Below are 27,445 nucleotides of genomic sequence, written 5' to 3' on the forward strand. Positions count from 1 at the left end.
GTGTGTGTGTGTGTGTGTGTGTGTGTGTGTGTGTGTGTGTGTGTGTGAGAGAGAGAGACAGAGAGAGAGAGAGAGAACAATTCTTGCCCTTTATCTCTGTCTTTAGCCTCATTCACACCCTGAACCACAGACTGTATACAGGAAGTGGACGTAGTCACCCTGACGTCACTCATTGGTTTGTGGACTCGAGGTTTGAAACCTCAAGTTTGACATTTTGGTCGTCGCCATCTTGGTTTCGTGCAACCAGAAGAAGGTGGCGCGTAGAATTAAATATTTTTAGACATCAAAAATGGTTACAATTAACTTTCATCAAGCGAAAACACACTTTCAAAGGTTTAAAGTTTGAAGACGAAATCTACCAGACCGGACAACGCCGTGGTAGCGACCTGTCAATCACAAGGTAGCCCCGCCCTAAAGCATACTGCATGATCTTGCAGGTCTTCGTAAAGAAAAACAAACATCCGAGACGCAAGAAGACGGGTCGTTTACGCGAAGACGCCAACGAAAATGTCCAACTGTGGAGAGATTTGTGAACTCCCGTCGCTAAGGGCCGACGCCGAAACGTCAGACAAATTCAAGAGAATCTGTTGCTTCTGAACAACTTTCGGACAGGCTACTTGATCATGCTGTGTTCTGCGTCATGTCCTGCCTCCTGCACGCTCTACTGAGACTCAGACACCCCGCCTAAAACAAACAAGAAGGAGAAAACATTGTTCATGTGAGAAAACATCTTGATCTTCCCCACACTCACAAACCCTGTTTTTCCCGACTGGTCTTTCCCCCTTTATCTCTGTGCCTGTGTTTTCATTTCACTGTGAGCTCGCCAGCCCTTCACACACACACACACACACACACACACACACACACACACACACACATATGAAGTGATTGTCAGCTTCTCTCCTGGTTCGGCTCAGGTCCTGATTTCCACTTGAACATAATCGTACATTACTCCCTGCTTGTTTCGGGGCAGCACATAGATGCCTTCGCTGTTGACCTACATACCTTTCATTTCTCGAGTGTGTCCACATGAGTGAAAATCCGCTCGCTCCTTCTGCTCGGATATGTGTTTCCAAGGCCGCCGTCTACACTACAGAGGACATCTAATGCACCGTTTCATGTTGAATGTTTTCCATCATTCATGTTGGTGTTTTCTGATCTCGTTTTTTAAAAGCGTGCCATCCACACAGAAATGCCAAAACATCAGAAAAGCAATGAACAGCCGATTTGAGCTTGCAGCGTTCCAACATTTCATCAAAGCAGGTTTTTACATTTATTTTCAAAGTGTTGTTTGACGTTTACCACGACGGCTTATTAGGGCCATTGTAGGTTAAAAAAAAAAAAGATTATGGAGCCAGAGAAGATAATATTATGAGAAACTCTGAATTTCCAAGATTAAAGGTAAATTTATGAGGAAAAAAACTCTGATATTCTCTGAGATTAACGTGGCAAATTTACAAGAAAAACTCACAAATTTGCGAGATTAGGAAAAAAAACTATGAAAAATAGTGTAGTACAAAACAATGTTAATGAAAAACAGTGGCATTAACAGATCGCAGCAGACTCAGAGTAATCCGGACGTCCCTCTCACCAGAAAACTCTAAGGGCATAATCCACCATAATCTGTGGTTCAACACAAGCAGTCTGCTGACGGAGCTAACAGTGTTTACCTGAGAGGGAACCAGAGGACACCTCGCTGACGGTGCTGTCGGTCAGGCCGGCGTCGTCGGCTGTAACCGCCGTATGAGAGCGGTGCAAAGTGCAGACCGTGAGCTAGGTAGCGGGGCGCGCTAACATGCACAAACATGCGCTAAAAGGCACACGCGGCTACGTAGACAAAGCAAGGTGAAGAAGTGAATGAAGTGAGAGGCATACAACAGCGAGGCGGTAATTAAAGTTATCTGTGTTTTTTTATGGACGCTGCCATCTCGACCAATACCTATATATAAGTAAAGGTTAAATTAATAACCATTAAAAACCAAAGTGTTGCACTGACAGACTGACAGATGTACCGGCGTCCCCAAGAGCTGTCTAAAAATGGCAACCGTCATTATCGTCTAACTGTGGTCCTCAGCACAGCTCGTTGTGGCAGGGAATGTGTCCCTGGTGGAAAAATGAAGCGGAGAATCCCAGGAAACCAGGGCAGGGTCACAGGAAAGGGACGTCCCCCCCCACCACCACCACCACCACCACCACCACCGCACCCTGTGGCGCTCTGCACTCATCCTGCCTACATATCAGTATTCAGCAGACCCCCTCTGCGTCCTCTTATCAGGATGCAACTGATTTGGCCTTACAGTACTTTCCATGTCTGTAGTAACAGATTTTTTTTTCCTCTTAAACTAGCATCCGCTAATTGTTTTGGTGCCTTTTATTTCTTTTCCACTGACTCAGGCTCACTTTTTCCCTTTTCCTCTCCCTTCACGATGTTCCCAGCGCTTGGACATTGCTGGCCTCTTTCTCTAATCTCTTTGGCCCCCTGTCAGTCAGACCCCCGTCCTCCCCCTTCTCTCTCTCGCTCTCTCTGTCTCTCTCTCTCTCTCTCTCTCTCTCTCTCTCTCTCAGCCTTTGTGTCCCCCTCTAGAGCCGCGAGCCTTTCCCCTTCGTCTCACAAACATCTCTCTCTCTCTCTCTCTCTCTCTCTCTCTCTCTCTCTCTCTCTCTGCATCTGCACAAAAATTAGCCACAATCACTGTTGTCGCCAGCGTCTCCCCCTGTCTCTTTCTACGCTGGTGTGCTCATCTGCACACCGCACTGCAACTCTTAAGTGAGAGATGGGTTGAGCATTCGGTCCTCGTGGCTGAAAGTCACCTCTGTTTCTGAGCGATAAAAAGAAAAAAAGAAAGAAAGAAGGCTTTGGCTATTTTGACAGGTGGCCAGCTTTCACCTGTCCCCGAGCTCTGCCTGCAGATACACGGGGGTTTGTGTGGACTCTTTGAAAAGTAAAAAAACGTACCTTTCAACATCCCTGCTTTACATCCGTCCCCGCTGCGTCTTTAGTTTCCATTTTGTTTCTCATTCTACTGTTTGTTTTTATCATTGTTTGTCTTTTTAATATCAGCGTCTTGTTCTCTTATTGTCTGTCTTTTGATTTTCTCCATGATTTATGTGTTTAATCCTTTGTTTTCAGTCGATTTTATTGGTGGATTTGACCCATTCCCTCTCTACCATGTCAATGAGAAACCATCTCATCTCCTCTTAAAGCCCATGTACCTGTAAGTATGAACATGTGTCACGCCAACATGTGTGTGTTTTATGTTCCTGGGTGTTTTCTAAGAGCCGTTGTCTGTTTCCTTTTGTGGTCATCTGCACTCTGGGCTGTACTATTAGTTACCTACATGTAATGAGGGCTGGGTGATCAGTCAATATGATCATTTATCAAAGAAATGGTATCATGATGAAATCAGATCCTGAGACATCGTGACACACAATTGTCGTCTTATAATAACAAGCAAATACTGACTCACATTCCTCAGATAATCTGTTCATTTTGCACTGCAGTTCTTAATCATTACTATTATATATATTACTATATTATTAGTCACGTTTCTACTATTACTGCTACTTTTACTGCTTTTGTTATCATAATTTTTCTATTATTACTTCTGCTACTATTGCTGTTATACTCTCTAAATGTATCATTTATATCACACGGATTGACTATGTTGTACTTTTAGTATGTTGTTCGTTCTCTACACATCTATGACACGTCTGTCCGTCCTGATAGAGGATCCTTCTCATGTTGCCCGTTAAAAGTTTTATTTTGGGAAGTTTTTACTTTTCCTACGCGAGAGTCCAAGGACAGATGATGTTGAGGTATTGGGCTCTACAGATACAATTGAATTAAATTGAATTAAATGAGAAAATACCTTTTTTATTTGTCAATTTTTTGCGGTATAACCCAGCCCTAACATGTAACTGTTTCAATGATCCACTTACTCGCTTGTTCCAGAGCTTCTTTTAGTATTTTTAATCAGGATGCCGGCGGTCACAAAACAACAGTGACCAGAAACGTGACGGCTTCTAGCTCAGTATCTGGAGCCTTGAGTCGTGTCTGGGGTGTGAACGTCTCTCTGGAACATGCTCCATGAAAATGGAGGCCTCTCATGACACGGTTGTGTGTGTGTGTGTGTGTGTGTGTGTGTGTGTGTGTGTGTGTGTGTCCCACGCCGCAGGCAGTACCTGATAGAAGCACATGGAGCAAAACACACAAACCTGTCTAAAATTGGATGAATCAATTAAGTTGTGCAGAGGAGTTGATAACAATAAGTCTGGGAAGTCATGTCGTAACTCTCTGCCAATATGAAATGAATATTTGATGAGCTTCTTGACAGTTTAATCAGCTCCGTCTCTAATGGGAGGGAGGACATTTCTGTCTGCCCCCAAACCTACAGGGAGTTATAACCAGGATAGATCCATCCTCTGACTCTCTTCTCTTTCTTTCCCCATCTTTCTGTTCTCTGCAGGTCTACGTAAATGAGAGAAGCGTCCGGCGGCGGAGGCAACACGGCAAAATTTTCCCACGAAGACAAAATGGCTGTTTTTGACACAAACGTCCCCCCTCAGTTCACTGGAGGGACACGCCAGACATTCCTCCAATTCTTGATTTCAGTACGCTGTTTACTGGTGTGCTGCCCAGAAAACCAACACTTTCTCAGTTAAGGCCCATTGTTTTCCAGGGAGCGGTGACGGGTTCCTGGAAAAAGGGGGTGGGGGGGGGGGGGGGGGGGTTACAGTTCAACAAAGCCTCATATTGTCTTTTTCTTTGAGTTCTCTGCTGAGGTTCCATTGCTGTGACCTGCCCATACTGGTCTCATACTCCCCAAGACTGTACAGAACATGTACAGCGTATAGACAAACGTGTGTGTGTGTGTGTGTGCGTGTAATCGGGGACGGCCCAGCGTTCCCACTCTTGCGGTGCCGTGTCTTAGAGGACTCGGTGATTTAGCGTGTTATTGCTGGTTTTGGCTCAGATCTCGGCCGGAGGGCTGAATTACAGTGGAGCCTGTGGAATGAGCTATTGTGCGCCGCCTGTTTACTTTAGGCCAGGATCTGTGTGCATAAATACAGAAGCAAAGCAGGAAGAGAGGCAGGGGGAGGTAGAGGGGAGGTAGAGGGGAGGGAAGGGAACAAAAAAAAAGCACCAAACCTACGGGGGCATCCGTCAAAAAATAGAAAATGTAAATAATGAAACAACAGGAGGGATTTGGGATTTAGAGTTTGAAATGTTGGCGAGTAAGAGGAGTTCAGACGGCATGAGTCTTACTTTTTTTATTTGGGGAGTCTTATTGTCGGTTCTGAAGTGTCAGGTGTTAGAAGACTTTGCTTTGTTGTTCCTCCTCTAACTGCTGACATGTCGGGCTGCTTCATCATTACACGCTCAAGCAAAGGTTACGCGGCGTATTTTTAACTTCAAGTAAAAAAACTAAAAAAACAATAGCGACCGTTTTTCCCCGTTCACGTTGCATAAAGCGACGACGTTGAGCTGCAGCTGGCTTCAGTGTGGAAGCAGCATGGCCTCCAGCTGAGTCTCCTGTCAGTCCAACGGTGGTGATCGTCTCAGTTGTGATTGTTTTAGAGCATGTTTTTTTTTTACAGGGTTTATATTGTTATAGTGTGTATAACATGTTTAGGAAAGACAAAACGGGTGTCTTCAAGTGTCTGTATATGAGCTGGTTAAACAGTGACTGAAAAGCTTCTACTGTGTAGTTTCTTACTCAGATTTGTTTGACACATGTTGTATTTAGGCGAGCACACGTGGGTCTTATCTATACTGATGATAAGTAGCACTTTTTCTCTTTTGTTAATGTCAGATATTTCAAAGTCAGATCCTCTGTTGCCTCACTGGTTGTGTGCATCACTACTGCTCTCTGGTGTTCAGAGGGTTCATGTGCAAGTTGCAAGGCGACCGAGTTTCTGCTTCAGGGTAAAAACATCCACGATTTGTCTTAAAACTACCTTTTTGTCTGCTACACAGTAAACCTTTCAACAAGTATGTTCGACAACACTTTCTCTGGTGTCTGTAATGCATTATAAACAAAGTTATAATGTGTTATAATCTGCTTATAGCACAATATTATTATAGTTATAAGCACTCGTCATTTTCACAATGCTTTATAACGATAATCAAAACACATTTCAAAATATTTATAATGACTCTTAAGGTCAAATATCATAACACTTCATAATTATTAGTCACTCTCTTATAATTTCCATAGTTATAATACATTATAATCGTTTTTATAATACATTGTAATCACTGTAACAATGCATAATAATGCGATTATAATAAGTTACTTCAAGTGGTTATTGTTTGCTTTAAGTAAAGTGAATAAATATCATTAAATCTATGCAATAAAATGTATTTTCTCATTTTACTTAAATCAGACAATGACCACTTAACGTAACGTATTGCAATCACATTATAATGCATTATGACAGTAATTATAATGCATTTTAAAAAGACAATTATGGGAATTAAAAAACACTATGATGTTTGAACAAAAACGATCATTGAGTGATTCTGAAGTATTATGACACATGGACTTAAAAGTAATTATAAAAAGCTGTAAAATGTGTTATTATTATTATAAAACACGAGGAATGTTTGTTGTGTTTATAGCTATAAGTATACAGTGTGATAAGCCGATTACAATGCATTTATAAGTATCTTTATAATTATAATAGACTGGGCTTCAAAGTAATTATCATGTAGGATGAATCTGTGCTTTGCTCTTGTTTCAGTTCTTTTCTTTATCATTCGGGTCAAGTTCATTTTTTATCCATTTACATTTGAATCCAGAACATTCTCCGTACGCTACTCGTCTGATTACAAGCTGAGTTTGAAATGGTCTGCCAAGATGGATTTTTTTGGGGAATCAAAAGAGTTGTGAACAAAGAACTTCCTTCTGTTCTCAGTCCTTTTTATCGTCAGCAACTAAAAATATCCTGCTGTGTGTCAGATTCCTCCGTGGTGTCAGATGTTCTTCACTGCCGGATAGAAAGTCAACGAACTGTTAAAATCATCAGACCGCTTCTGTCGGCTAATTTCACAACGATGAGAGCGACCCCTTTTCATTGGATCGGTCACTTCTCTATTGGCAAGATGCAATAATTTAATGTCTTATCTATGTTTTTTTATGATTTAAAGTTTACACACACCCCTGGTTCACTCTTAGAAATACGGGTTCCAAATGGGTTCTTCATAAAGGGTTGAGGTTCTACCCAGAATCATAAAGAAAGGGTTTGTCAAGGCTTCTTTGTGAGACTACGGGTTCCATTAAGACCCCTCTGTGGAAGGAAGAGTTCTTCAAGGATTGGTCAAAGCATGGGTGTTAAAAGAGAACGGCCACAATCGAGAACCCCACCCTCAAAAACGATTGTGAACAGTGAATGCTGTGAGTTGCACCACATGAACCCCGACCCTTCAGGGTTCTAGAAGAAACACTTGGTTTATAAAAGTGTTCTCAGTGGAACAACCTGGATGGGTTCTAGATAAAACCCTTAGAATATTAAAAGGGTTCTCGGTAGAAACCCCCGGGTGAGTTAAAGATAATCTTGGAATAGAAAAGGGTTCCCGGTAGAACCCCGTGGGTTCTTGTTAGCATCCTTAGAAGGTAGAAATGTTCTGGATAGAACCTCCAGAGAGGGTTCTGGATGAAACCATTACACCAAAGAAGGGTTCTCTGTAAAACCTCTCATAAGTGGGTTCTGGGTGTAACTTTTCACAGGTGGTTCTAGGTAGGGCTGGGCCATGTCAATAGAATATTGATATTGTGATATGAGAATAGATATCTTAGATGTTGGATATTGTGATGTTGCACAAGTGTTTGTGTGTTTTAAAGGCTGCATTAGAATAATGTAATGTTCTGAGACCAGACTGTTCTAGATGTTCTATTGATTGCCTTTAGTCACTTAGTCATAATATCCACATGACTGAAGATTATCAAATATCTCATTGTGTAAATATTTTGTAAAAGCACCAATGGTCAACTCTACAATATCGTCGCAATATCGATACCAGATTTTAGCCTGAAATATTGTGATATTAGATTTTCTCCGTATCGCCCAGTCCTAGGTATAACCCTACGACGTTGGGTTCTAGGTAGAACCCCGTTGATCGTATGAGGACAAGCCGAAGAACCCTTTATGGTTCTAGTTAGCACCCTTCATTTCTAAGAGTGGAGGCTCACAGGTGTGTGGGTTTGTAGAAACACAGAGCACCTCATATTGTAACATAATCAGTATTAGTAGTAAATGCTACTATGTAAACTAGTCTTCCTCTCAGTGCAATACAGCCCCCCCCCCCCCCCCCCCCCCCCCCCCCCCCCCCCCCCCCCTTTGGTGACTGGATTTAGTGTTTGTGTGCTAGTTTCCACTAAAAAACATTCCACCTGTTTATAGATAATTCTTTTTCTTTGTATAGAAAGTGGAAAAGGTCTTTTTTTCTTCCCGTACCTCTCTCTTCTATTTTGTGTCCTGTGTTGCCTCAATGTGACCTGATTGTGTGTAATCATATTTATCCAGAACTGTGCTTTGTGTTCATGTAAATAGCTGTCTGTTAATAAAAGAATGTGCTCTTTTAAGGATATTGTGTGACATTCAGTAGACGTGTTTGTGCGTGTAAAACAAAAACACATATCGAACAGCTTTAAATGTTCACGACAGAAAACGATCTGTCAGCTGTAACGAGCAAGCAGCAATTACTCTTTATTTCGTTTTCTTATCAGTACAAGGTCAAATGAGAGAGCAGAGGAAAGAAACTCAAGGCCACTCGTGCAATGCGACACCTGTTCTCACTGCAGCCTCAGGACATGAAAGCACGAACGCTGCCTCTGATGATGGCTCTGCAGATGGGGCAGTGACGCAGGCTGGCGGCGCAATCGCCACACACCACCAGGTGACCGCAGGGGATGAAGACGATGGACACCAGTTTGTCCATGCACACTTTGCAGGTCCTCTCCTCCTGCAGCTGCCGCAGCAGCTCCTCGGGGCTCGGGTCCTTCGCTGTCGGAGAAAACCGCAAACGAGAGACAAAATCATTTTGAGTTTCAAGAGTGTTGAGTCTGCAGGATAGAGCAATCGCATGTCAGCAACTCAATGGTGGTATTGATTGTAAATCATTTTTTCCCCCTGTAAAGTGCATAGGGGTTGACCTCTGACCTTTCTCTCTGATGGGTGTTTGTGTCCTCACATTCGCAGCGCTGGAGCCCTGCCTCGTGTCTGGCTCTGTAGGACACACAAGACAGTCAAATATATTATTATATACTAAAGCATTGATATTTGGGTTATTACCATGTGCTCATATTATTTTCTCATGTCAAATTGTCAAAAAACAATTAATTGGCAGATTATTCTTGAAGAGGTTAGCGTGGAAAATGACAGTATTCAGCATGCTGATCATTAATACCTCTAGTTGGTATTAAATACTTACTAGTACAAACTCTTATTGTACTCTTATTACAAACTGGAGACCTGTATTTAAAACGAATCGTTAGCAAAATGTACTTAAAGGTGCAGTGTGCAGGATTTGGCGCCGCCTATTGGTGAGGTTGCAGATTACAAACGACTGAAACTTCTCCCGTTGCCGAGCATGTAGGAGAACTACGATGGCCGACGCGGCAATAAAAGAAAACGTGAATGGCCCCTGTCTAGAGCCAGTGCTTTGTCCATTCAGAGCTACTGTAGAAACATGGCGTGGGCTTAATATGTAGATTTAAATGACTCATTCTGAGGTAACGAAAACACATACATTCCTTTTTTCACGGGATTCTACACTTAAAGAAAAGATTATATTCCATTTCCCCAAATAGATCCCCCTACATTCTGCACACGGTTCCTTTAGAGTATCACAATTAAAAGTACTTTTAACTGCTAACAACTCATAGACATGTGAAACATGACAAAGATCCCCAACCAAACAGTTTATAACCTTATACACAACGGTTCGTATGATAACTTACAACAAATGTTACTCCTCATTTTTTGTGCGTTTCAAAATATTCAGACAGGAAAAAACTTAGTTAGGTTTAGGCAACAACACGGCTTATTTGGGTTTATTGTAGTTTGGGTTAAAATAACTACGGAGGTGACGTTACTGAAGTACAGCATAAATAAATCAACGCTGACTTCTCGTTTCACGCGGGACACAAACAGCTGGTCTTACACTTCCTGGTTCATGATTACCTGGATTACATACAAATGTATTTTGTGGGATATATATATGAATTACAGCTCATACATTGTTTTGTAGGTATAGCTACTGATGCTGTATGAAAACAGCCTGGAAAAAGTACCACAATGAATGTACGTAAGTACAGTACTTCAGTCCTTACCTCTGCTCTGTGACCCCCTCTGTCTGTCCTGCTGCTCCGCCTGCAGCACGTCGGTGACCAGGTCCGACACAGAGGTGTAGTGCTGACCCGTCAGAAGGTACTTGGTCTGGACCAGACTCTCCACCAGGCCGGCCTCGAAGCCCATCTGCAGCACCGTCTGCACCACGGGAGAAAGCATGGCCGACGACGCTCCCAGACCGCCGACCACATCTGGGAGATGAGAGGGGAGGAAGAGGGGAGGAAGAAGTGAGGAGGACGAGACCAGCGACCAGAATAACTACACATCCATGAGATGTTACGTTAACTATGAGGAATAAATGTGTTCAGCTTAACTTTTATTTGTCAGTGTATTCTGCTAAAATGGATTATAATTGTAAGTCCTTCATTGTATGGAATAATTGCCCTGCAACCGTGTGCAACAAATGGTTTCCATAGCACCGCCTAATTACTGCAATCCTCTAGCAAACATGAGCTCAGCTAATTGAACATGCAGCTATTTTGATTCTCAGCCGCCTCCCAGAGGAACAATAACGGACCTGCTTTTCTTCCAGAGAGTCTAATTTGAGATTGTAGGTGTTCTCACCACGTCGATCTGAGAATAAGTGAATAAACTGGTTGCAGCTTTTCTTTGCCTCCATTTGCACGAACTGCAGTGACACTCCCACCTTCTCCCCTGTTGTGTGAACAACTAGAGAGGATGTTGACACTTCGTGCAGGATGCACGGAGATCATTTCTGGCATCAAATCCAGGTCTATGGTAATAAAGGTTTCTTATTCCCTGCCTTGTTTCTGTTTATGTGACTTACCATTTCTGGATCCGATGTCTCTGCCTGTGGAGGTCTGTGATCCGCCCTGGAAAAACAAACTGTCATTTATCAATCATCATGCATCAATGTGTGATTATAGCGGCTGCTGTTAGAGGAGTGAACGTTCTCACCACAGTGTCCCCCAGATGGAAGTGAGAGTCCTGTATGTTGCTGATGTAATCCTGCCCTCTCTCCTGGATCAAAAACTCACATCTGAGAAACACAAAGACTCCGTCTTACAAATCTTCTAAAGCGTGAATGCTGAACACAAAAAACACACGAACTTTTTGTATGTGTTGGAACAAGTCCTGCTCTTACCGTGGAAACCACTTGGCGTGCTCCTGCCAGGGGTCGTCTCCCGGCTCCCAGTTCCTCAGACCTCCATCGCAGTGGAAGCATTTGACGTTGTCGCCGTGACCTGTCAGGATGAGCAGGACTATTGTTATGCTTACACACTTTTTCTGTTATTATTTCTGCTATTATTGGTGCTTATACTCTCATATTTCTCTCATATTGATTATTTTCTGCTCATTCTGTGAACTTGACATTTGTTACACTTCTGTCCATCCTGGGAGAGACATCCTTCTTTTGTTGGTTTCCCTGAAGTTTCTTCTTTTTGTTTCTTCATGTTAAAGGTTTTTATTTTTTCCTTTTCTGATGCGATGTTGTAAATTGTACAGAATGTAAAAGCCCTCTGAGGCACATTTGTGATTCGTTATATTGAGCCATGAGAGTCTTTTTACAGAAACTCAGTTGTAACATCTCATTATTCTCCCTATGTCCGAAATAAAATAAGAAAATAAATCACTTCATAGATCAAACTGTAAAAGGAATCAATATCGTGCACAAACTAAAAACCTGCGATAATGACACTAAAGCTGAACCAACCTCCTCTCTGACACAAAAATGTATTTAAATATTGTATTATCACATTATGTTGCACTCGTTTTTTGACTCTGTATTGAAGCTGTTGAACTCTACTTCTCTAGCAGCCCCAGCGTTGTCCAGGTTGTTCTGTCCACAACACCATGACTCAGCAGGACAATTGTCCCATGAACTCTCTCACAAAGAGAGGTCACTCCAGCAGTGACCGGGGTCAGTGCTGAACAACTGACAGAAATAGTATTATCACTCGAATGTTGCTATATTAAGGTATTAAAGAAGGAGGATGTAGGAGACAATGAGCACCTGTGTAGAAAAATCCTGCTCGTGCGAGAATATCTGGCTGGACCGAGGCCTCGGTGGGCCAATTGTGGAACGTGGTGAGCCGGGAGTCCTCCGCCTCCATCTCCGGGTAGACCGCTTGCCCGGCGGTCCCCTGGTCATCCATAGTCATCCTCTGGAGCTGACTCAACAGCTGACCGTCCACGGAGTCGGAGGATCCGACTTGGAGCGGGATGTTCCCCACGGCTCGGCCCAGTGTGAAGCCGCAAGTGGGGAAATGCCTCTCGTGCTCCACGGCGGGGCTGTCCCCGCGCACCCAGCATCTTAAAATCCCCCCGCAGCAGAAGCACTGGACCTTATCCCCGGGGCCCAGGAAGAAGAAGCCCGCCTTGGCCAGCGCTCCACATGTGACGGGCGCATCTGCTGACCAGCTCTCAAAAGTTCGAAGTCTCTCCCCTTCCCCTCGCATCCGGGGCTCCTCGAGGACGTGCGGCGCGGTTCCCCTGTCATCCGTCATTCTGTGGCGCGCAGCTTCGTCTCGTCTCGTCGTTGCGGTCCATAGTGGAGTGCGCACTGAAGGTGAGTGCAGCACACCAGCTGAAATAATCTGATCAGCTGCGGGGGGCCTGCGCTGCGGCCTACGGCAGACGGCTTTCCAGAAAGGCCACCGAATGCCAGAACGTTATGCGCTCATTGATCCTTGAATGGATGAAAAGCCTGAACGTCGCTCCGCCTCTTCGGACAAAACACGTGAAGCATTTCAGAAAGAAAAACAAACACTATGGCCCCATAACAACAAAGTTATTAAAAAATACCATTGTGAAAGCTTACAACCTTGAACTTTTAAACCATAACCCTACAAGAATAGAATGATCTCAACAAAGGTCTGTAAGACAAATAATAAGGATGAAGGTTAATTAGTTAAAAACATAATGAGTCTCTTTTATTCTTGTTTGTGGGATTTATTGTGGTGTCAAAAGCTTTTCAAAAAAAATTAATCACAACATATTTGTCTATTAATTGTAATACTCACAACACTCATTAAATATTTACAGTCTATCTATAAAAAGTAGCATGGTTTGACCTTTGATAGATTTGTATGGGGGCTGTGGGTGCATCATTGCTGCCTCCTGGTGGCGACAGAGAGTAATAACTACTGAAACGTGTAAAAAGGCCAGAACACAAACAGCTCTAGTGCGATGTTGAAATAGCATCTCATCATTATGACTTATCTCATAATTATGACTTAGCATTTCATCATTTTTGTCATTAAATATTAATTTTATTCATCTCAGTGTCAGAAATGGGCTTCCACGTTAATGGAATCACAGATATTAACAAATAAAATCAAACAGAGAAGGATGCTTCAAACTTTTGCACCCCCCGCGGGGAGCCACGTGCACTGCAGCTCAAAGCCCGGATGAGAGCAGCCATTGGGGAAGTGTATGAGCTCTCCCCCCCCCCCCTCTCTCTGTCTCTCTCTCCTTCTCCCTCTCTCTCCCCCTCCCCCCCCCACACACACACACTCTCTCTCACACACACACACACACACACTCTCTCTCTCTGTCTCTCTCTCTCTCTCTCTCTCACACACACTCTCTCTCTCTCTCTCTGTCTGGAATAATAAAGACAAAGTAAAAGGCGACCGAGGAGGTGCAGAAATATTCTATAAGCTTCAGAAAAGCTTCCCACCGGCGACACATAAACATTTATTTTTGGACTGCTTTCGGACCAGCAGTATCCGGAGGCGATAGACTTTTAAACTGTGGAAGTTGAAGATACTGGTGCACACAGCGGAAAAAACACACACACACACACACACACACAGCTGAGCTACAACTGCTAGCTCCACAACACACGCTAAGCTAAGCAGGTAGCCGACATAAGCTAACTGGAACTGAGCTGTGTGTGAACTTGCTGTTTTTTTTCTTTTTTTCTTCTCTCAAATCACGGGGCCTTGGAAAAAAAAAACCCAGCCACAAGCTCCGGCTGTTGTGAGAAGACCTGCTTCATGAATAATGTCTGCCACAAGCATTGACCCTCAGGTAGGATTGTTAGTTTAACCCCGCTAACGTTAAGCGAGTTATTTTTTATATTGGGCTACGGCTATTCATTGGAAGTGCTAAGCTAGCTAGCTAGCCGCTGACGTTAGCCGGGTGCATGTAACGTTAGCTATTAGCTACAACGGCTACATTCCGGCAAACGGTTAAATGTGTTTTTAACGGACGTTTAACAGGAATGACATTTAAGTTATACGTTAAGCATGCAAACCCGTGGTAAACACATCTTTTAACTATAATTATATATCTGTAGAGTCAACGTAGTAGGAAGAAAACAACTATTTTAACCACTAACGGCACAATACGTGAAAGCTAACGTTAAAATGATTATAACAAGAGGTTCAAGCTAACTTATTCAGTGAAGCTCTAAGTTTGTGTTTATATTGAAGGTGGTACGAACACCAGCATTGTTTCTAGGGTGACTTTGTCTAAGTTACAAGCTGCTATTTACGCTATTTGCGTTTATAAAAGCCATTTTAAAGAGGGCTAAGCTACGTTAAGCTAACTAGCTAAGTTGTGCGTGCGTTAGCTAAAGTTACAGACCAAATAAACGACTAACTATTATAGCTAAACTGTATTTATCTACAGCTTTTCACTGGTGAGCAACGTTGGGTAATCATGTTGCATTGCGTCTGTTCAGGAAGTAGTCTTAATGTTGTGAGTAATACAATAAAAAGCTGCAATCAATCAGTGTGAAATCCCCTCAAATCAACTGAAAATAACCGTGTTTATCTCCTGTTTTTCCTTTTCATGCTACATGTGTGCAGAGATCAAAGGGACAAGCATCTAAAGGTGAGTTGTACTGTATTTGTTTGTGTATACCTGTTTATCCTGGGCTTATAGCTCCTCTGACTAAATCTGCATCACATACACTGTCTTTGATATACACACTGCTGTCAGGCTACACAATATTTTATTAACATAATATACACATTCATGGATAATTTATTGTCATTATGCAATACAGGGATGCACAACGAAATTCAGTTGTAGCCCATTTTCAACACAACAAACGCATGACAAAGAAAAGAAAAGCATTCGTACATATATTTATATATGTGCACGTATGCAGAAAGATGCTGGGTCTTGCCACAGTGTGTACAACATGTACAAATTAAATCAAATGATGAGTTACTTTGACTGTATTGTGTTTATGTTCTGAAGAAGTTAGTATGACATAAACAATATCAGGGTCAGGGGTCAAATAATTGAGTACTGTGAGACACATCGGAGTACAACATCCATCATGTCATTAAACGGGCGGCTTGTGTGGGATGATACTTTTATGTCTTTGTTTGCTGATAGTAGGCATGATGAGAAGATGTCCATGATGCTCAGTTTTAACCTGCATGGTGTTGTTGCCATCTGTTGAAGCAGTTTCTAATGTTATTGGCAGTTCCATATTTGGCACACCCAAAGCTGTCTTTTTAGGATCACGCACACTCGGCCCCTGTAGCCTTGACAGGATAAGGATAAGGATAAGGATGTTTATTGTCATTGTAAAAACATACAACGAATTTAAGTTGGCGACTCATTCAGTACAGCAACAACAGGTAAAAAATGTATAAAAACATTAAGACAAGACATTTCTGATTTAAAACAAGACAGTAAATAAATATATACAAGATAAAACACAGGCATCACCTTATTTATTTAAAGTAAATAAGGTGCTTTGTTAAAGTGTTTCACCGCAGCACTGTCCGGTGTGAGCTGGGTGGGGGTGGGGGAGTGATGGAGGAAACCGCTCTGGGGAAAAAGCTGTTCCTCAGCCTGTTAGTCTGGGTTTTGATAGTCCTGAATCTTCTTCCTGATGGCAGTGGAACAAACGGAGAGTGACGTGGGTGTGTGTGGTGTCTGTGCAGATGTTGCTGGCCTTCTTCTGCGGCCAGCATACACAGTGTCCAGGTCAGGGAGGGTAACTCCCACAATCCTCTGTGCTGTTCTAACCACCCGGGCCAGGTCCCTCCGGTTCTCTGCTGTCCAGCTGGCATACCACACAGTAAAGCACTGACAGAGGATGCTTTCAATCACACTTCTGTAGAAGTTAACCAGAAGTGCAGGGGGCAGGCCAGCTTGTTTTAGCTTCCTCAGGAAGAAGAGCCTCTGCTGGGCTTTCTTCACCAGGTGTGATGTGTTCAGGGACCAAGTGACGTCTTTATTAATGTGGAGCCCCAGGCATTTGATGCCGTCCACCCTCTCCACCTCCTCCCCACTTATGTAGAGTGGAGAGGGTGTGGTCTTCCTGGATCTCCTGAAGTCCACTATGACTTCTTTGGTCTTGGTGGTGTTCAGGACCAGGTTGTTGTCCGAGCACCACTCAGCCAGATGTTGGACCTCCTTCTGTAGTGTGTCTCGTCGTTGTTGGAGATGAGTCCCACCACAGTGGTGTCGTCAGCAAACTTCACTATTGTGTTGGAGGAATAGGTGGGGGAGCAGTCCTGGGTGAAGAGGGCCGGGCTGAGCACACAGCCCTGCGGTGCACCAGTGTTCAGGATGGTGGTTGTTGATGTCAGGTTCCCTATCCTGACATTCTGTGGTCTGGTTGAGAGAAAGTTGTGAGTAAAAGAGAGATTGTAGTCTGCTTGGGATCTGGGAGAAAATTCAATCCCAGCATAATCCACCTTGCCACTGTCCCGTCCTTATTCTGAGGATATTTCAATCATATTCCTTAATGCACGGTTCTGTTTTCCATCCCCGTTCACCGTTGTTCGTGCACATCAGATGGTCCTCCTCCTGCTGCTACATTAGTCAAAGTGCTCAGTGAACCAGGAAAGAGGAGCTCTCCTTGCCAACGGAAGAGGAAACAAAGGCAAAGTCCTTTCGTTCTGTTTTGCTAAAGAAATATGGCTGTTTCAAACATACGTAGCAGACAGTATTAACTGGTTTGTGAAGCTTCCATGGATGTTTTGTTCATGCTTTAGTGTCTGACCACAGTAAATCTGACCACAGAATCCTTTGTGAGGGGGCAAACTGCAAAGTTTTATAGCCACCTTTAATCTCTAGAGATATTGTGCAAGAAAATGTTAACATAAATCAGAGATCCAGAATGTTTTTGCATAATGATTTACTGGAAATTCATTGTTGTCAGTTCCTCCGCAACATTAGCGGTGGCAACGCTGTTGTTATGGCCTTGTAATTGGATTTTTTTTTTATGACGTTCTAGTCAACTTTGATTTACTGCAGTCGGTGAAGGAGGCGGAGTGACAGGCAGGTCTTGACTCACGCCTCGCTGGCAGCACGCCACGGGCTGATTCACCTCCAGGAGAGGCTCGGCTTCACATGGCTCACTGATCATTTAAAGAACGTTTAGGGAAGAACACATGCACACACAAGGTGGACAGAGAGAGATTACGTCATTGGATAGATGGATATCAATACATCTTTAAATGGAGTTATCCTTAAATCTATTGTGTACTGTGTTGTAGCTGAGCAAGTTAAATATGCATTTTATTTTGTTTTAAACCATGACTACTAAGTCGATCATTTCAAACTCAACTTTATAACTAAAACAGCTATTGCTATCTCTGTCTTCAAACAGTGAACATGTGTATTTAAATGTACATTAATGTCAATTTTCTTTTGTTGCAGTGCAAAATGGTTCACTGCATCAGAAGGAGACGGTCCATGACAATGACTTTGAGCCTTACCTCACCAGTCAATCGACTCAGGTAAACCTCAACATGCCTCATTCATGAACTGCACACACACCTCGTATCTTAATGCGTCTCATATCAAAACAGAATTTATTCAATTGGTCTTTAATAGACAATATTTAAAACTGTTAATTTATCAATTCATTGGCCAAATGTATTAAATCACTATATAATTGAAGCGCTTAATCCTCATCAATTATTGCCATAATTAAATAAAGTATAATCTACTATAAAATATGCTAAATATTTGAGAGCTTCTTTTGAGGTTTCAAATGTCTGTTTCAAATGTCTGTCTTCATATTTTACAACACCATCACCCTAAAATAATTAGCACTATTTAAGGTTTTTGACCTCAGTGAAAATGTTGTTTTTAAAGGAGCGAAACGCCCCAAAAAATATGGATTGAAGCAGAATATTCATTTAGTAAAAATGTGGTGAATATAGGAAATTATTACATCAATCATTTTCTTTGACTTCACAACGCTCTGGAGTTATTGGAAATGTTTGTATCACATGAGTGGAATCTAATTCTACAGATAGTAAAATACTAAGAATATGATGTAGCCTGATCTGAATCTGCAACCGTGCAGAACTACAGGTTCGTGCAGAAAGTTCTGGCTGGATGTCCTCACTTTCACCCTCATTTACTGGATATGTTCCAATAATAGCAGGTGGTCCTTGTCCTCCTCCTCCACCCGGTTCCTTTTCTTCTGTTCTGTCTTTTTGTTCACATTAACCTTTAAATTAAATGTTTCATTTGTGCCTGAGCCACAGTCCGTATCTCAGGGACACGACATTCACCGCCTCGGTCGTTGCATTTGTTTTTGTGAGCACGTGTCAGGACTACGATGTTAATTTTAACGTTTTAAAAATTGTAAAAGAATGAACATTTCTACCCACATATTAGTAAATGAGGCTGATATCTCTATCTTAAGACGATTGTTTGTTATAGTGATTTTATTTTATTATTTCTGATATTAGTAATACAATCACTTCTAAAATAGTCAAACTGATGATCTGTTCAGCATTACAAAACTCCTGCTATGTTTAAAACAAACAGTTATTACTACAGAAACACAACAGGATATGATTGTAAGTTAGTCACTCATGTAGATGTAGAGTTGTATTTACATCATAGACCTGATTCAGTCAAACTGTAAGTCCTTTGCTAATGTTGTGGCTCTGCTGAACAGAACAACAGCTACCAGTCCATCACCGACCCCTACCTGTCCAGCTACTACGCTCCCTCCATTGGATTTCCGTATCCCCTCAGTGAGGCTCCCTGGTCCACAGGCGGGGACCCCCCTATTCCGTACCTCACCCCCTACGGAGCCTTGAGTAACGGAGACCATCACTTCATGCCGGACACGGTGTTCGGGCAGCCGGGGGGCCTGGGGAGCAGCATCTACCCCCACCGGTTTAACTTTTTCCCCGAAAACCCTGCCTTCTCTGCTTGGGGAGCGAGTGGCTCCCAGGGCCAGCAGACTCAGAGTTCAGCCTACGGCGGCAGCTACAGCTACCCCCCCAGCTCCCTGGGGGGCACCCTGTTGCCCGATGGTCAGACGGGCTTTCACAGTGACACCCTCAACAAAGCCCCCGGCATGAACAGCCTGGAGCAGGGTATGGTCGGCTTGAAGATCGGAGGGGACGTCACCGGCCAGGGCTCGGGAGTCAAGGCCGTGGGGTCCGTGATCGGAGGGCCGGTGGTGGCGACCACGGGGAACGGGGCCACGCCTATCGGGATGCTGCCGCCCAAACCCACCTCCTGGGCGGCCATTGCCAGCAAGCCCGCCAAGCCACAGCAGCTGAAAGCCAAGGTTAAGCCAGGGATGTCCAACCTGGGGGGGGCTCTTCCCCCGCCTCCCATCAAACACAACATGAACATCGGGACCTGGGACAAGGGCCCCGTGACTAAAGTAGCCACAGCTCCACTGCAGCAGCAGCAGCCTCACGGTCTGCCTCCTCACGCCATGCCTCTTCAAGGCCACATGCAGCAAGGACCCATGCACCCCCCACCGCCCCAGTCTTTGGTGCAGCCCCAGATGCAGCCTATGGCCTTACAGACCCACCATCACCAACACCAGCACCAGCACCATCAGCACCATCAGCCACCGCCTCAGCCCTACCAAAACCACACCCAGCCCCCGCAGCCCCAAACCCGCTGGGTGGCCCCCCGCAACCGTAACCAAGGCTACGGGCAGGGCGGCCCCGGCCACGACGGAGGCGTGATGGGGATGGTCGGTGGCGGGAACTGCGGCCCTCAGACGTGTGCTAGCCAGGGACCCGGTGCAGAGTCCCACCCGGTGCTGGATAAGCTGCGAGCCTCCCACAGCTACAACCCCAAGGACTTTGAATGGAACCTGAAGAACGGACGTGTTTTCATCATTAAGAGCTACTCCGAGGACGATATCCACCGCTCCATCAAGTACTCCATCTGGTGCAGCACGGAGCACGGCAACAAGCGGCTGGACTCGGCCTTCCGGGCCATGAACGCCAAAGGCCCCGTGTACCTGCTATTCAGCGTCAACGGCAGCGGCCATTTCTGCGGCGTGGCGGAGATGCGCTCGCCGGTGGACTACGGCACCAGTGCCGGTGTTTGGGCGCAGGACAAGTGGAAGGGCAAGTTCGACGTGGACTGGTTGTTCGTTAAGGACGTGCCCAACAGCCAGCTGCGCCACATCCGCCTGGAGAACAACGACAACAAGCCGGTGACCAACTCCCGCGACACCCAGGAGGTTCCTCTGGAGAAGGCCAAGCAGGTGCTCAAGATCATCGCCACCTACAAACACACCACCTCCATCTTTGATGACTTCTCCCATTATGAGAAGAGGCAGGAGGAGGAGGAGGAGGAGGTGTGCAAGGTGGACACAGTAATCTCACTGTGTTGCCGTCAATATACCAAAAATATACATACACCATTACACATGTTTGTTTGTTTGCAAATAGTTTTTCTAGTTCATTTGTGTCTGAGAGGCTAATTGTTGTTGTTCTCTGTTTGCTCTCTTTTGCTCCTTTCGACAGACTTTTGAATCTTCTCCGATACCGAACCGCTCTCGGTTGGATCAGGTAAAGAATCATTTTATAATCATAATAATAAGTAGTATTTTCTTGTTAGTGTCATTGATCATCCCACGAGTAATAAGTAGGGCCTAGAAATAATATCTCAACATTTTCACAATTTCTCTTAAACTACTAATATTGTTTAATTTAACCCGTTGATGTGTATGATCACACGAGTGTTAACATTTTGGCAGACTTGTCTGGACTCTGAGGTGCTGTTCTGAAGTCAGATTGCTCTTTGTATTCTTACTCAGTTTGACAAGATATTCACACACTTGAAATTCAATTTTCTCTGAAATACAGTTTTCATATTTATTGTGTATTTATTAGTATTTTTAATCATTGATTTCATTTTTATTTTTAAATTTTTGATAGACTGACTAGCTGACTGACTAAATTTGAATTTCACATTAACCAGAAGAATGCTTTTATTTTGAAGTCACTTCTTACGCGCTCTTACTTACTAAATACACAAAACTAACTTCAGGGCTGGTTTGAGCATCTTTTTCTAAGTGGACGTCGGCATCTTCCATCACCGTTTACAACCTCAAAACGTAGAAACTCTCTTTGGAGCTTCACTTCCTCCGCTCTCTCCAGGGAGACACACACACACACACACACACACACACACACACACACACACACACACACACACAGATAGAGAGACAGACAGACAGACAGACAGACACTTTTTTTCCTCCTGATTGATGAGTGAAGATTAAATATTGTGATAACTGATCCCTGCTCAGAATAGATATATGTAGACCTCGTTAAAATGTGCCGTTATGTCATATTTAAATGTCTAATGTTATTTTATTTTTGTGTTCTTTTCCCCAACAGGAGCGCCAAAACAGGAATAAACAATAGAAGACATTTATCCTTGGCTTGATCAACAGTTACAGACTAGGACTTTTGATTTAAGAGACAGAAGAATATGAAAATGCAAAGTCCTTCATTTTTTTTTTCTTATTTAATCCTGGTGAATCTCTGCCATTGTCGAGACTTGTGCTTTTTAATTATTTTTTTTGCCCCCATGTACCGCCCACCTCTTGTGCAGGGATAACAAGCTGATTAATGTACCACCACCACGCTCTCTAGTCTCCTCTTCCCACTCCATCCTCTTCTCTCACCACACTGGTTCTCTCTCCTGCCCCACATCTCCCACCTCTTTCCAATTGAATCAGGGTCTGACTGCACCTCGGAGGAAAAAAACGAAATCTGCCACTTTATATTTCAGTACAATCAGGATCGGACGTGTCCTGCCGCTCTTTGTCCATTTGGGGGCAACATTGCCATGCTTCAGAGGTTCTAACTGTGCCAACAGGGTTGGAGGATCCCAAAGGCAACGTTCGGACTTGGAGCCGCCACGATAATAAAACTTCAATGTTTTATCTATTTTTCATTCAGATCGACAAAAATCTCTATTTTTTGGCTGACTACTGACAATTTTCATTTCAGAAAAACCTGTTTTCTGGAGCCTTAATGTTTTCTTTTTGTTTGTTTTTTTGTTTTCTAATTATTGGTGACTTCTCAAACGAACTGCTCAAACAGTGACACTGCTGGAGAAATCAGGGATAAGTGTGAAGTCACACGGGACTCGAGACATTTCCGAGGATGAATTGCAAAGGCCTCTGGGAAAAAAAAAAAGAAATAATGGATGTGTCCTCCACGACCAGAACTCTCACCGTTTAAAGTCAAAAAATTGTACTCTTGCCATCCGTCACGCCCCTCTGCTTCGCTCCGTCTTTAAGGGTCTTTTGTATGTTTCAGATTCTGCTTCGTGTTCAAACCCAGTCTGAGAGAATAGTTGCATCCACCATTTTAAGTTGTTTTATAATCACAATTATGTAATGATGTAACTGCCACATTGAATGAATTGTTGCTTCTTCTTTTTTTATTTTTTGTTCCACAACATGGGGGGGGGGGGTTCACATATTTTTCTCCATTCACTATCATTCTGTCTTAATCCTGTTTTTGGTTTTTCCCCTCAAATTTGTTTTTTGCTAATAAGTCTTTCATGTTGGTCGTAATGCTAAGCTTTAACGTAGGAGTCTATATATTCATGGAGAAAGCCTAAAAAAAAATGTATAACCTAAAAATTAATGTAACTGATTTACTATCGAGTAAGAAGAAAACAAATAAGAATGAAATGTGGCTTCTGTGTGTTTTTTGATTGTTGTTGCCTAAAGAAGAAACGTTAGTTTTAGACTGAAACCGTCGATACAGTGAAGTACTTCCAGGAACAAATAGATTTGATTCCCCGTTCTGGTGTCGGTCGCTTCAGAGCGCTTAAAACTAGATTACAGTTTATTTGTCAGTGAGCGTTGGAGACCAGCAGGTTAATTTTCTCCGAGTGAGTGAGTGAGTGAGTGAGAGACAGACAGACAGACAACCTAAACACCCCCCCCCCCCACCCCCATTATTGCATTGAGACGTCAGACGTTCTGCTCTCGTGTCGATAGCTATGATCAGCAACACGGTGAACGTCTTTTCCCTTCTCCGTCGCTCTCTCCCGGTTACCGTGTAGGGTCAGGGTCGGGCTCGGGTGGCTTGTGATCAAAGGGCTCCACGTGCACGATGAGTGTCGGTGTTTAGTTGCAATAGAGGGACGTCAGGTTATAGATACGGAAGTCTTATGTATCAACACGACAACACGTTTAATGATCAATGACATGCAATATTAAAATAGACTTATCTTCTATAGGCCACAGTTTGTAGTGAGGCGGTAACTTTGTTCAGATGATCCATCAGAGAAGAAATCGAGCCTTAAATAAAACTCTGTTCAGAAACTGTTGTGTTGATCTCATGACCACCTGTATTGACCTCACACACACACACAGGAAGCTCTGCAGGGCTCACGTGTCTGAAAAGTTTTCTCAGCTGGATTAGTTTCTTTTCTGTTTTCTATTTGTTTTATTTGTCATAGTGTTGCTACAGCTGACTTTACTATATCTGCACTGTTATCAAAGCAGAGCTCTGTTTCCACAGCAGCAGATATGATGGAGCACTAATGAAGGTTTACGGTGTTTAAAATGTATTGTAACGGATATAAAAAGGCTTATCCTTCATCAGTAAGTGCACAGTGTTTGATTAGTGGCTCATTCGATATTTAAAGACAAGAGGCTTTAGGTTTTAATCCTTTTTTTTATAATCCAGATGTTTTTCCTGAGGTGCCGTGTACACAAAAAACGAAGTGTGATAGTTTTATTTTACAAAATGATGCATTTCTTCCACACTTTGTTTTTTAGATTTCCCTTCACAGGAGCTCTCCGTGGTGCTGATTTGCTGACGTGGGGTGAACTGCTGGTGGGATTCTCCAATCACGCGGTGAAGTAAAGAACTCTCTCTGGAGTAATAAACACTGTAAGTGACCTCATGTTAAATGGAGATGGAGATATACGACTATGAAATGTTATAACGTTTTAAGAAACAACGATTTAAAAGACTGTTTCCTCTTCTAGAGATCACCAGCTGGCAGTTTGTACAAATCTTCCTCTCAAGATTTAAAAGTTTGTTAAAATAAGTCACATTGGATGAAGTTCTGTAAAAGAATAATGCGTGCGTGTTATGGAGTGTTGGTACAGTTCCACATAAAATAATCACAGGAGAGTCACAAGCAGAAAACTGTGCAGCTCGGGCTTTATTTGTGGTCAACATTACAAATCATGATTTAAACAAAAGGAAATCACATTCAGACTGATACAGCAAACAGTGTAAAGCTTCAATATATAACGAGTAAAGACTCCACAGTGATGTCCACTGACATGAGACATTTAATATATTTAGGTTATTTAAATTATTTAGTTTATTAAATGTTTTTTTTATAGTTCAGGGACCGTGTACAAAAATACATAAATCTCAAAGAAGCTTTGCACCAGATTTAGCTATTAATTAATGCATTTTGTTATTCAAGTATGGGAACGCATGAAAAAGTTCCATGAAAGTCTGAAATATTGACCCTATATTCTACGTGACAGAAAGTAAATATAGCTTCTGCCAAATTCTTCTATTTGTGGTTAAATAGATCCTGTTTAGGTCATTTATTAATTCATGCTAAATGTATTTTATCTTAAAAAACATTAGGTTTGTCATTAAAAACTGTTAGATTTAATATCTTCCGTTAAGGATTGAGGGGATGAAGTCTGATGCGTTATTCTCCTCCAGTGAAGTCTGTAAAAGCTTTAAGTTTATTTCATGATAGTGTTGAGTCCCCACGGCCTGTAGGTGGCGCCAAATCCCTGAAAATGTCTACATGTTGACTCCATCCGACTAAAACGCTGCAGCCATCGTCGAGTGTGTAGGCCTGAGCTGTGAGGCTGGCCTACTTTTGTTTATGAAATAATGTATTACTGAGCCTGTAGCACGCGAGCCTCGTGTTTGGCCTCTGATACATTCAGTAGAATATGTTAAACCTTCACAATAAGACGATCGGAGAGAAACATGGCTCCTAAAGGTGGAGAGGATGGAGCGGCTGATGTTTCCATCACCGGACACTGCACACGTAGCCATCAGGAGCATTAGCCAGGCTTAGTGTGCATTTGAATTATAAATATAGATTATTTTTTACATTTTATATTAAGGTCCACTCGCCCACTTTAGAATGAATTAACCTGATGCCTCACAATAAACAGATCTTTTTTTAAATTCCGAATAGATGAACATTGCGTGCTTATACATGAAGCCAGCCTTTCAACCAAATCCTACATTTACTAAAAATAAAAATGGAGTAAAGAATACCATACATGCGAATAACTCCCGGAAGATGTTTCAGTAAAATCCAGAGGTTTAGGCCGTTGACCCCACTTGGCGAAAGTCCAATTGTTTTGCGTTAAACCTGCTTCGTATTATGCACGAGGAGGTTTGAAATTATTCATATTTATTTATTTAACACCGATATTTCCGTCGCGATGTAAGTTTTCTGGCGGTCACCTCATTTAATGCTGTAACAGCCTATCAAACTACGCATTGCGCCCACCCAGTCAAAGCAACACACACATACACACACACACACACACACACGTAGGCACGCTGATACATGCTTCCGCGTGCACACTCACGCGCAGTTGCGTGACAGTACAGCAGTTCAGGTTTATCCTGCTGCTAAAGCCGGGGCCTGTCTCTGTGCCGGTAAAGGGTCAAAGCGCGTAAAAACCCAAAAGCCTGCACGCGGCCCGATGAGGCGACACCGACGATGATGAAGATGAAGATGCCGTGTGTAGATTCCTCTCTTGGCATTCACCGCGTGCCTTAATTGTATGGACATTAAATCAAGGTCCGCTGTGAACACGCAGAGGGACAACCCTGGAAGAAGTCGCCTGCTCGCCCCGCTGACGGGCGCAGAATGAACTTCCGCGAGCTCAAACCCCTCCAGCACGAGACCGCATGACTACGATTTAAGTACAGCTCCCGTTTCCGTGCACGCGCTCGGGCGCACACACACACACGTACGTACACAAATCTAAAAGCCGATTTTGCAACACAATCACACACACACACACACACACATACACACACAGGCATGTAGGACACTCGAATCTAAAGCCCATTTATAGCCCACGCCAGCAATAACGCGCGCGGCCACACTCTTGTCCTGCGCATCTTTTGGATTCCACGTAAAGAAATATTGATATCACTGCGCCACAGCCGTCAACCCCCCCCCCCCCCTATCAGCCCATAAAAGGACGTAAAGCAGAGCACCTGAGGAAAAAGTCTCGTTTTCAGCACAGTACCGTTTACCGACACCCTCTCTCCTTGGCTGTGCGTCTTTTGCGCATCTCCTGGCACAGAATGACAGCTGAAGTTACACAAGTGCTCTCGCTTTTGTCCGCTCGATTTACAACATCAGCCTGCCCCCCCAACAAAATACACATACAACAACGGAAAAAGAAGAAAGCAACGCTGGCAGCACCTCGCGAGGCTATTTCTTTTGAAGTCATACATCCCACTGAGAAGATCATACGCTGTATTTTCCATTTAACTTGAGCTTGAATGCAGTTCCCCGACTTGTCCACGATCAACGCCCTCGGACCAAAAAACGCGCGATGCCTCCTCTCTCCTCTCATGCGGCTGACACACTACCACTTTTACATGAGTCTCACTGTATATCAGGGGAAGAAGAAGAAGAAGGCAGGTGGTTCTTCTATGCGCCGCACGTCACTCTAGCAGCTCCCTAAAGCTCGTTTAGTCGGGAGGCTGATTGTCTCGTGTTTGAGGTTTTGGTTGAGGAAAAAGAAAAAGACTTCTCAGTCTTCAGAAAGGTCCCCATCTCCAGCAAGAGTCAGCCGGTTCGTGTCTTTTTAATCTGACCCATTTCAGGCACAATCCAGCCCTGGATGCGTACCCCCTCTCCCTCGCTCTCCCCCCTCTCG

The 27,445-nt window shown here is 43.5% G+C and overlaps 3 protein-coding genes across 3 annotated transcripts in view; 2 read left to right on the forward strand and 1 right to left on the reverse strand.

The window, feature by feature from the left end:
* The window catches only part of LOC116382023 (sodium/potassium-transporting ATPase subunit beta-1-interacting protein 4-like), a 23,562-nt gene extending 16,848 nt beyond the window's left edge, over nucleotides 1-6,714 (forward strand). Inside the window, exons 3-4 of the mRNA XM_031844678.1 lie at nucleotides 3,131-3,215; nucleotides 4,467-6,714. Of these exons, the coding sequence (XP_031700538.1) occupies nucleotides 3,131-3,215; nucleotides 4,467-4,476 (95 nt within the window). The 3' untranslated portion in view covers nucleotides 4,477-6,714. The remainder of the gene's footprint in view (nucleotides 1-3,130; nucleotides 3,216-4,466) is intronic.
* A 1,966-nt stretch (nucleotides 6,715-8,680) lies between these two features.
* On the reverse strand, nucleotides 8,681-14,300 carry birc7 (baculoviral IAP repeat containing 7). Its single transcript, XM_031845763.1, is given in 10 exon segments — nucleotides 8,681-9,006; nucleotides 9,163-9,228; nucleotides 10,335-10,544; nucleotides 11,141-11,186; nucleotides 11,272-11,353; nucleotides 11,459-11,558; nucleotides 12,329-12,877; nucleotides 13,389-13,434; nucleotides 13,920-13,955; nucleotides 13,957-14,300. Coding segments are annotated over 10 exon segments (1,392 nt in total). The 5' UTR covers nucleotides 14,014-14,300; the 3' UTR covers nucleotides 8,681-8,806.
* Nucleotides 13,898-24,145, forward strand: LOC116382024 (YTH domain-containing family protein 1-like). The gene is made up of 6 exons (XM_031844679.1): nucleotides 13,898-14,349; nucleotides 15,132-15,156; nucleotides 17,953-18,032; nucleotides 19,211-20,869; nucleotides 21,039-21,083; nucleotides 21,918-24,145. Exons 1-6 carry the CDS (start codon nucleotides 14,323-14,325, stop codon nucleotides 21,942-21,944), a joined length of 1,863 nt encoding a protein of 620 aa, XP_031700539.1. The 5' UTR covers nucleotides 13,898-14,322; the 3' UTR covers nucleotides 21,945-24,145.
* Nucleotides 24,146-27,445: the final 3,300 nt, after the last annotated feature.

The sequence above is a fragment of the Anarrhichthys ocellatus genome, unplaced genomic scaffold, assembly GCF_004355925.1.
Source record: "Anarrhichthys ocellatus isolate YVR2014 unplaced genomic scaffold, GSC_Weel_1.0 scaffold5, whole genome shotgun sequence".
In the NCBI taxonomy this organism is placed as follows: Eukaryota; Metazoa; Chordata; class Actinopteri; order Perciformes; family Anarhichadidae; genus Anarrhichthys; species Anarrhichthys ocellatus.

What these genes read in the sequence shown, in the direction of transcription:
- LOC116382024 (XM_031844679.1), top strand. Translation starts at nt 14,323, where the DNA reads ATGTCTGCCACAAGCATTGACCCTCAG. An exon ending in CCACAAGCATTGACCCTCAG is followed by an intron (nt 14,350 to 15,131) that starts GTAGGATTGTTA and finishes ACATGTGTGCAG; the next exon opens with AGATCAAAGGGACAAGCATC. An exon ending in AGGAGGAGGAGGAGGAGGAG is followed by an intron (nt 20,870 to 21,038) that starts GTGTGCAAGGTG and finishes TCCTTTCGACAG; the next exon opens with ACTTTTGAATCTTCTCCGAT.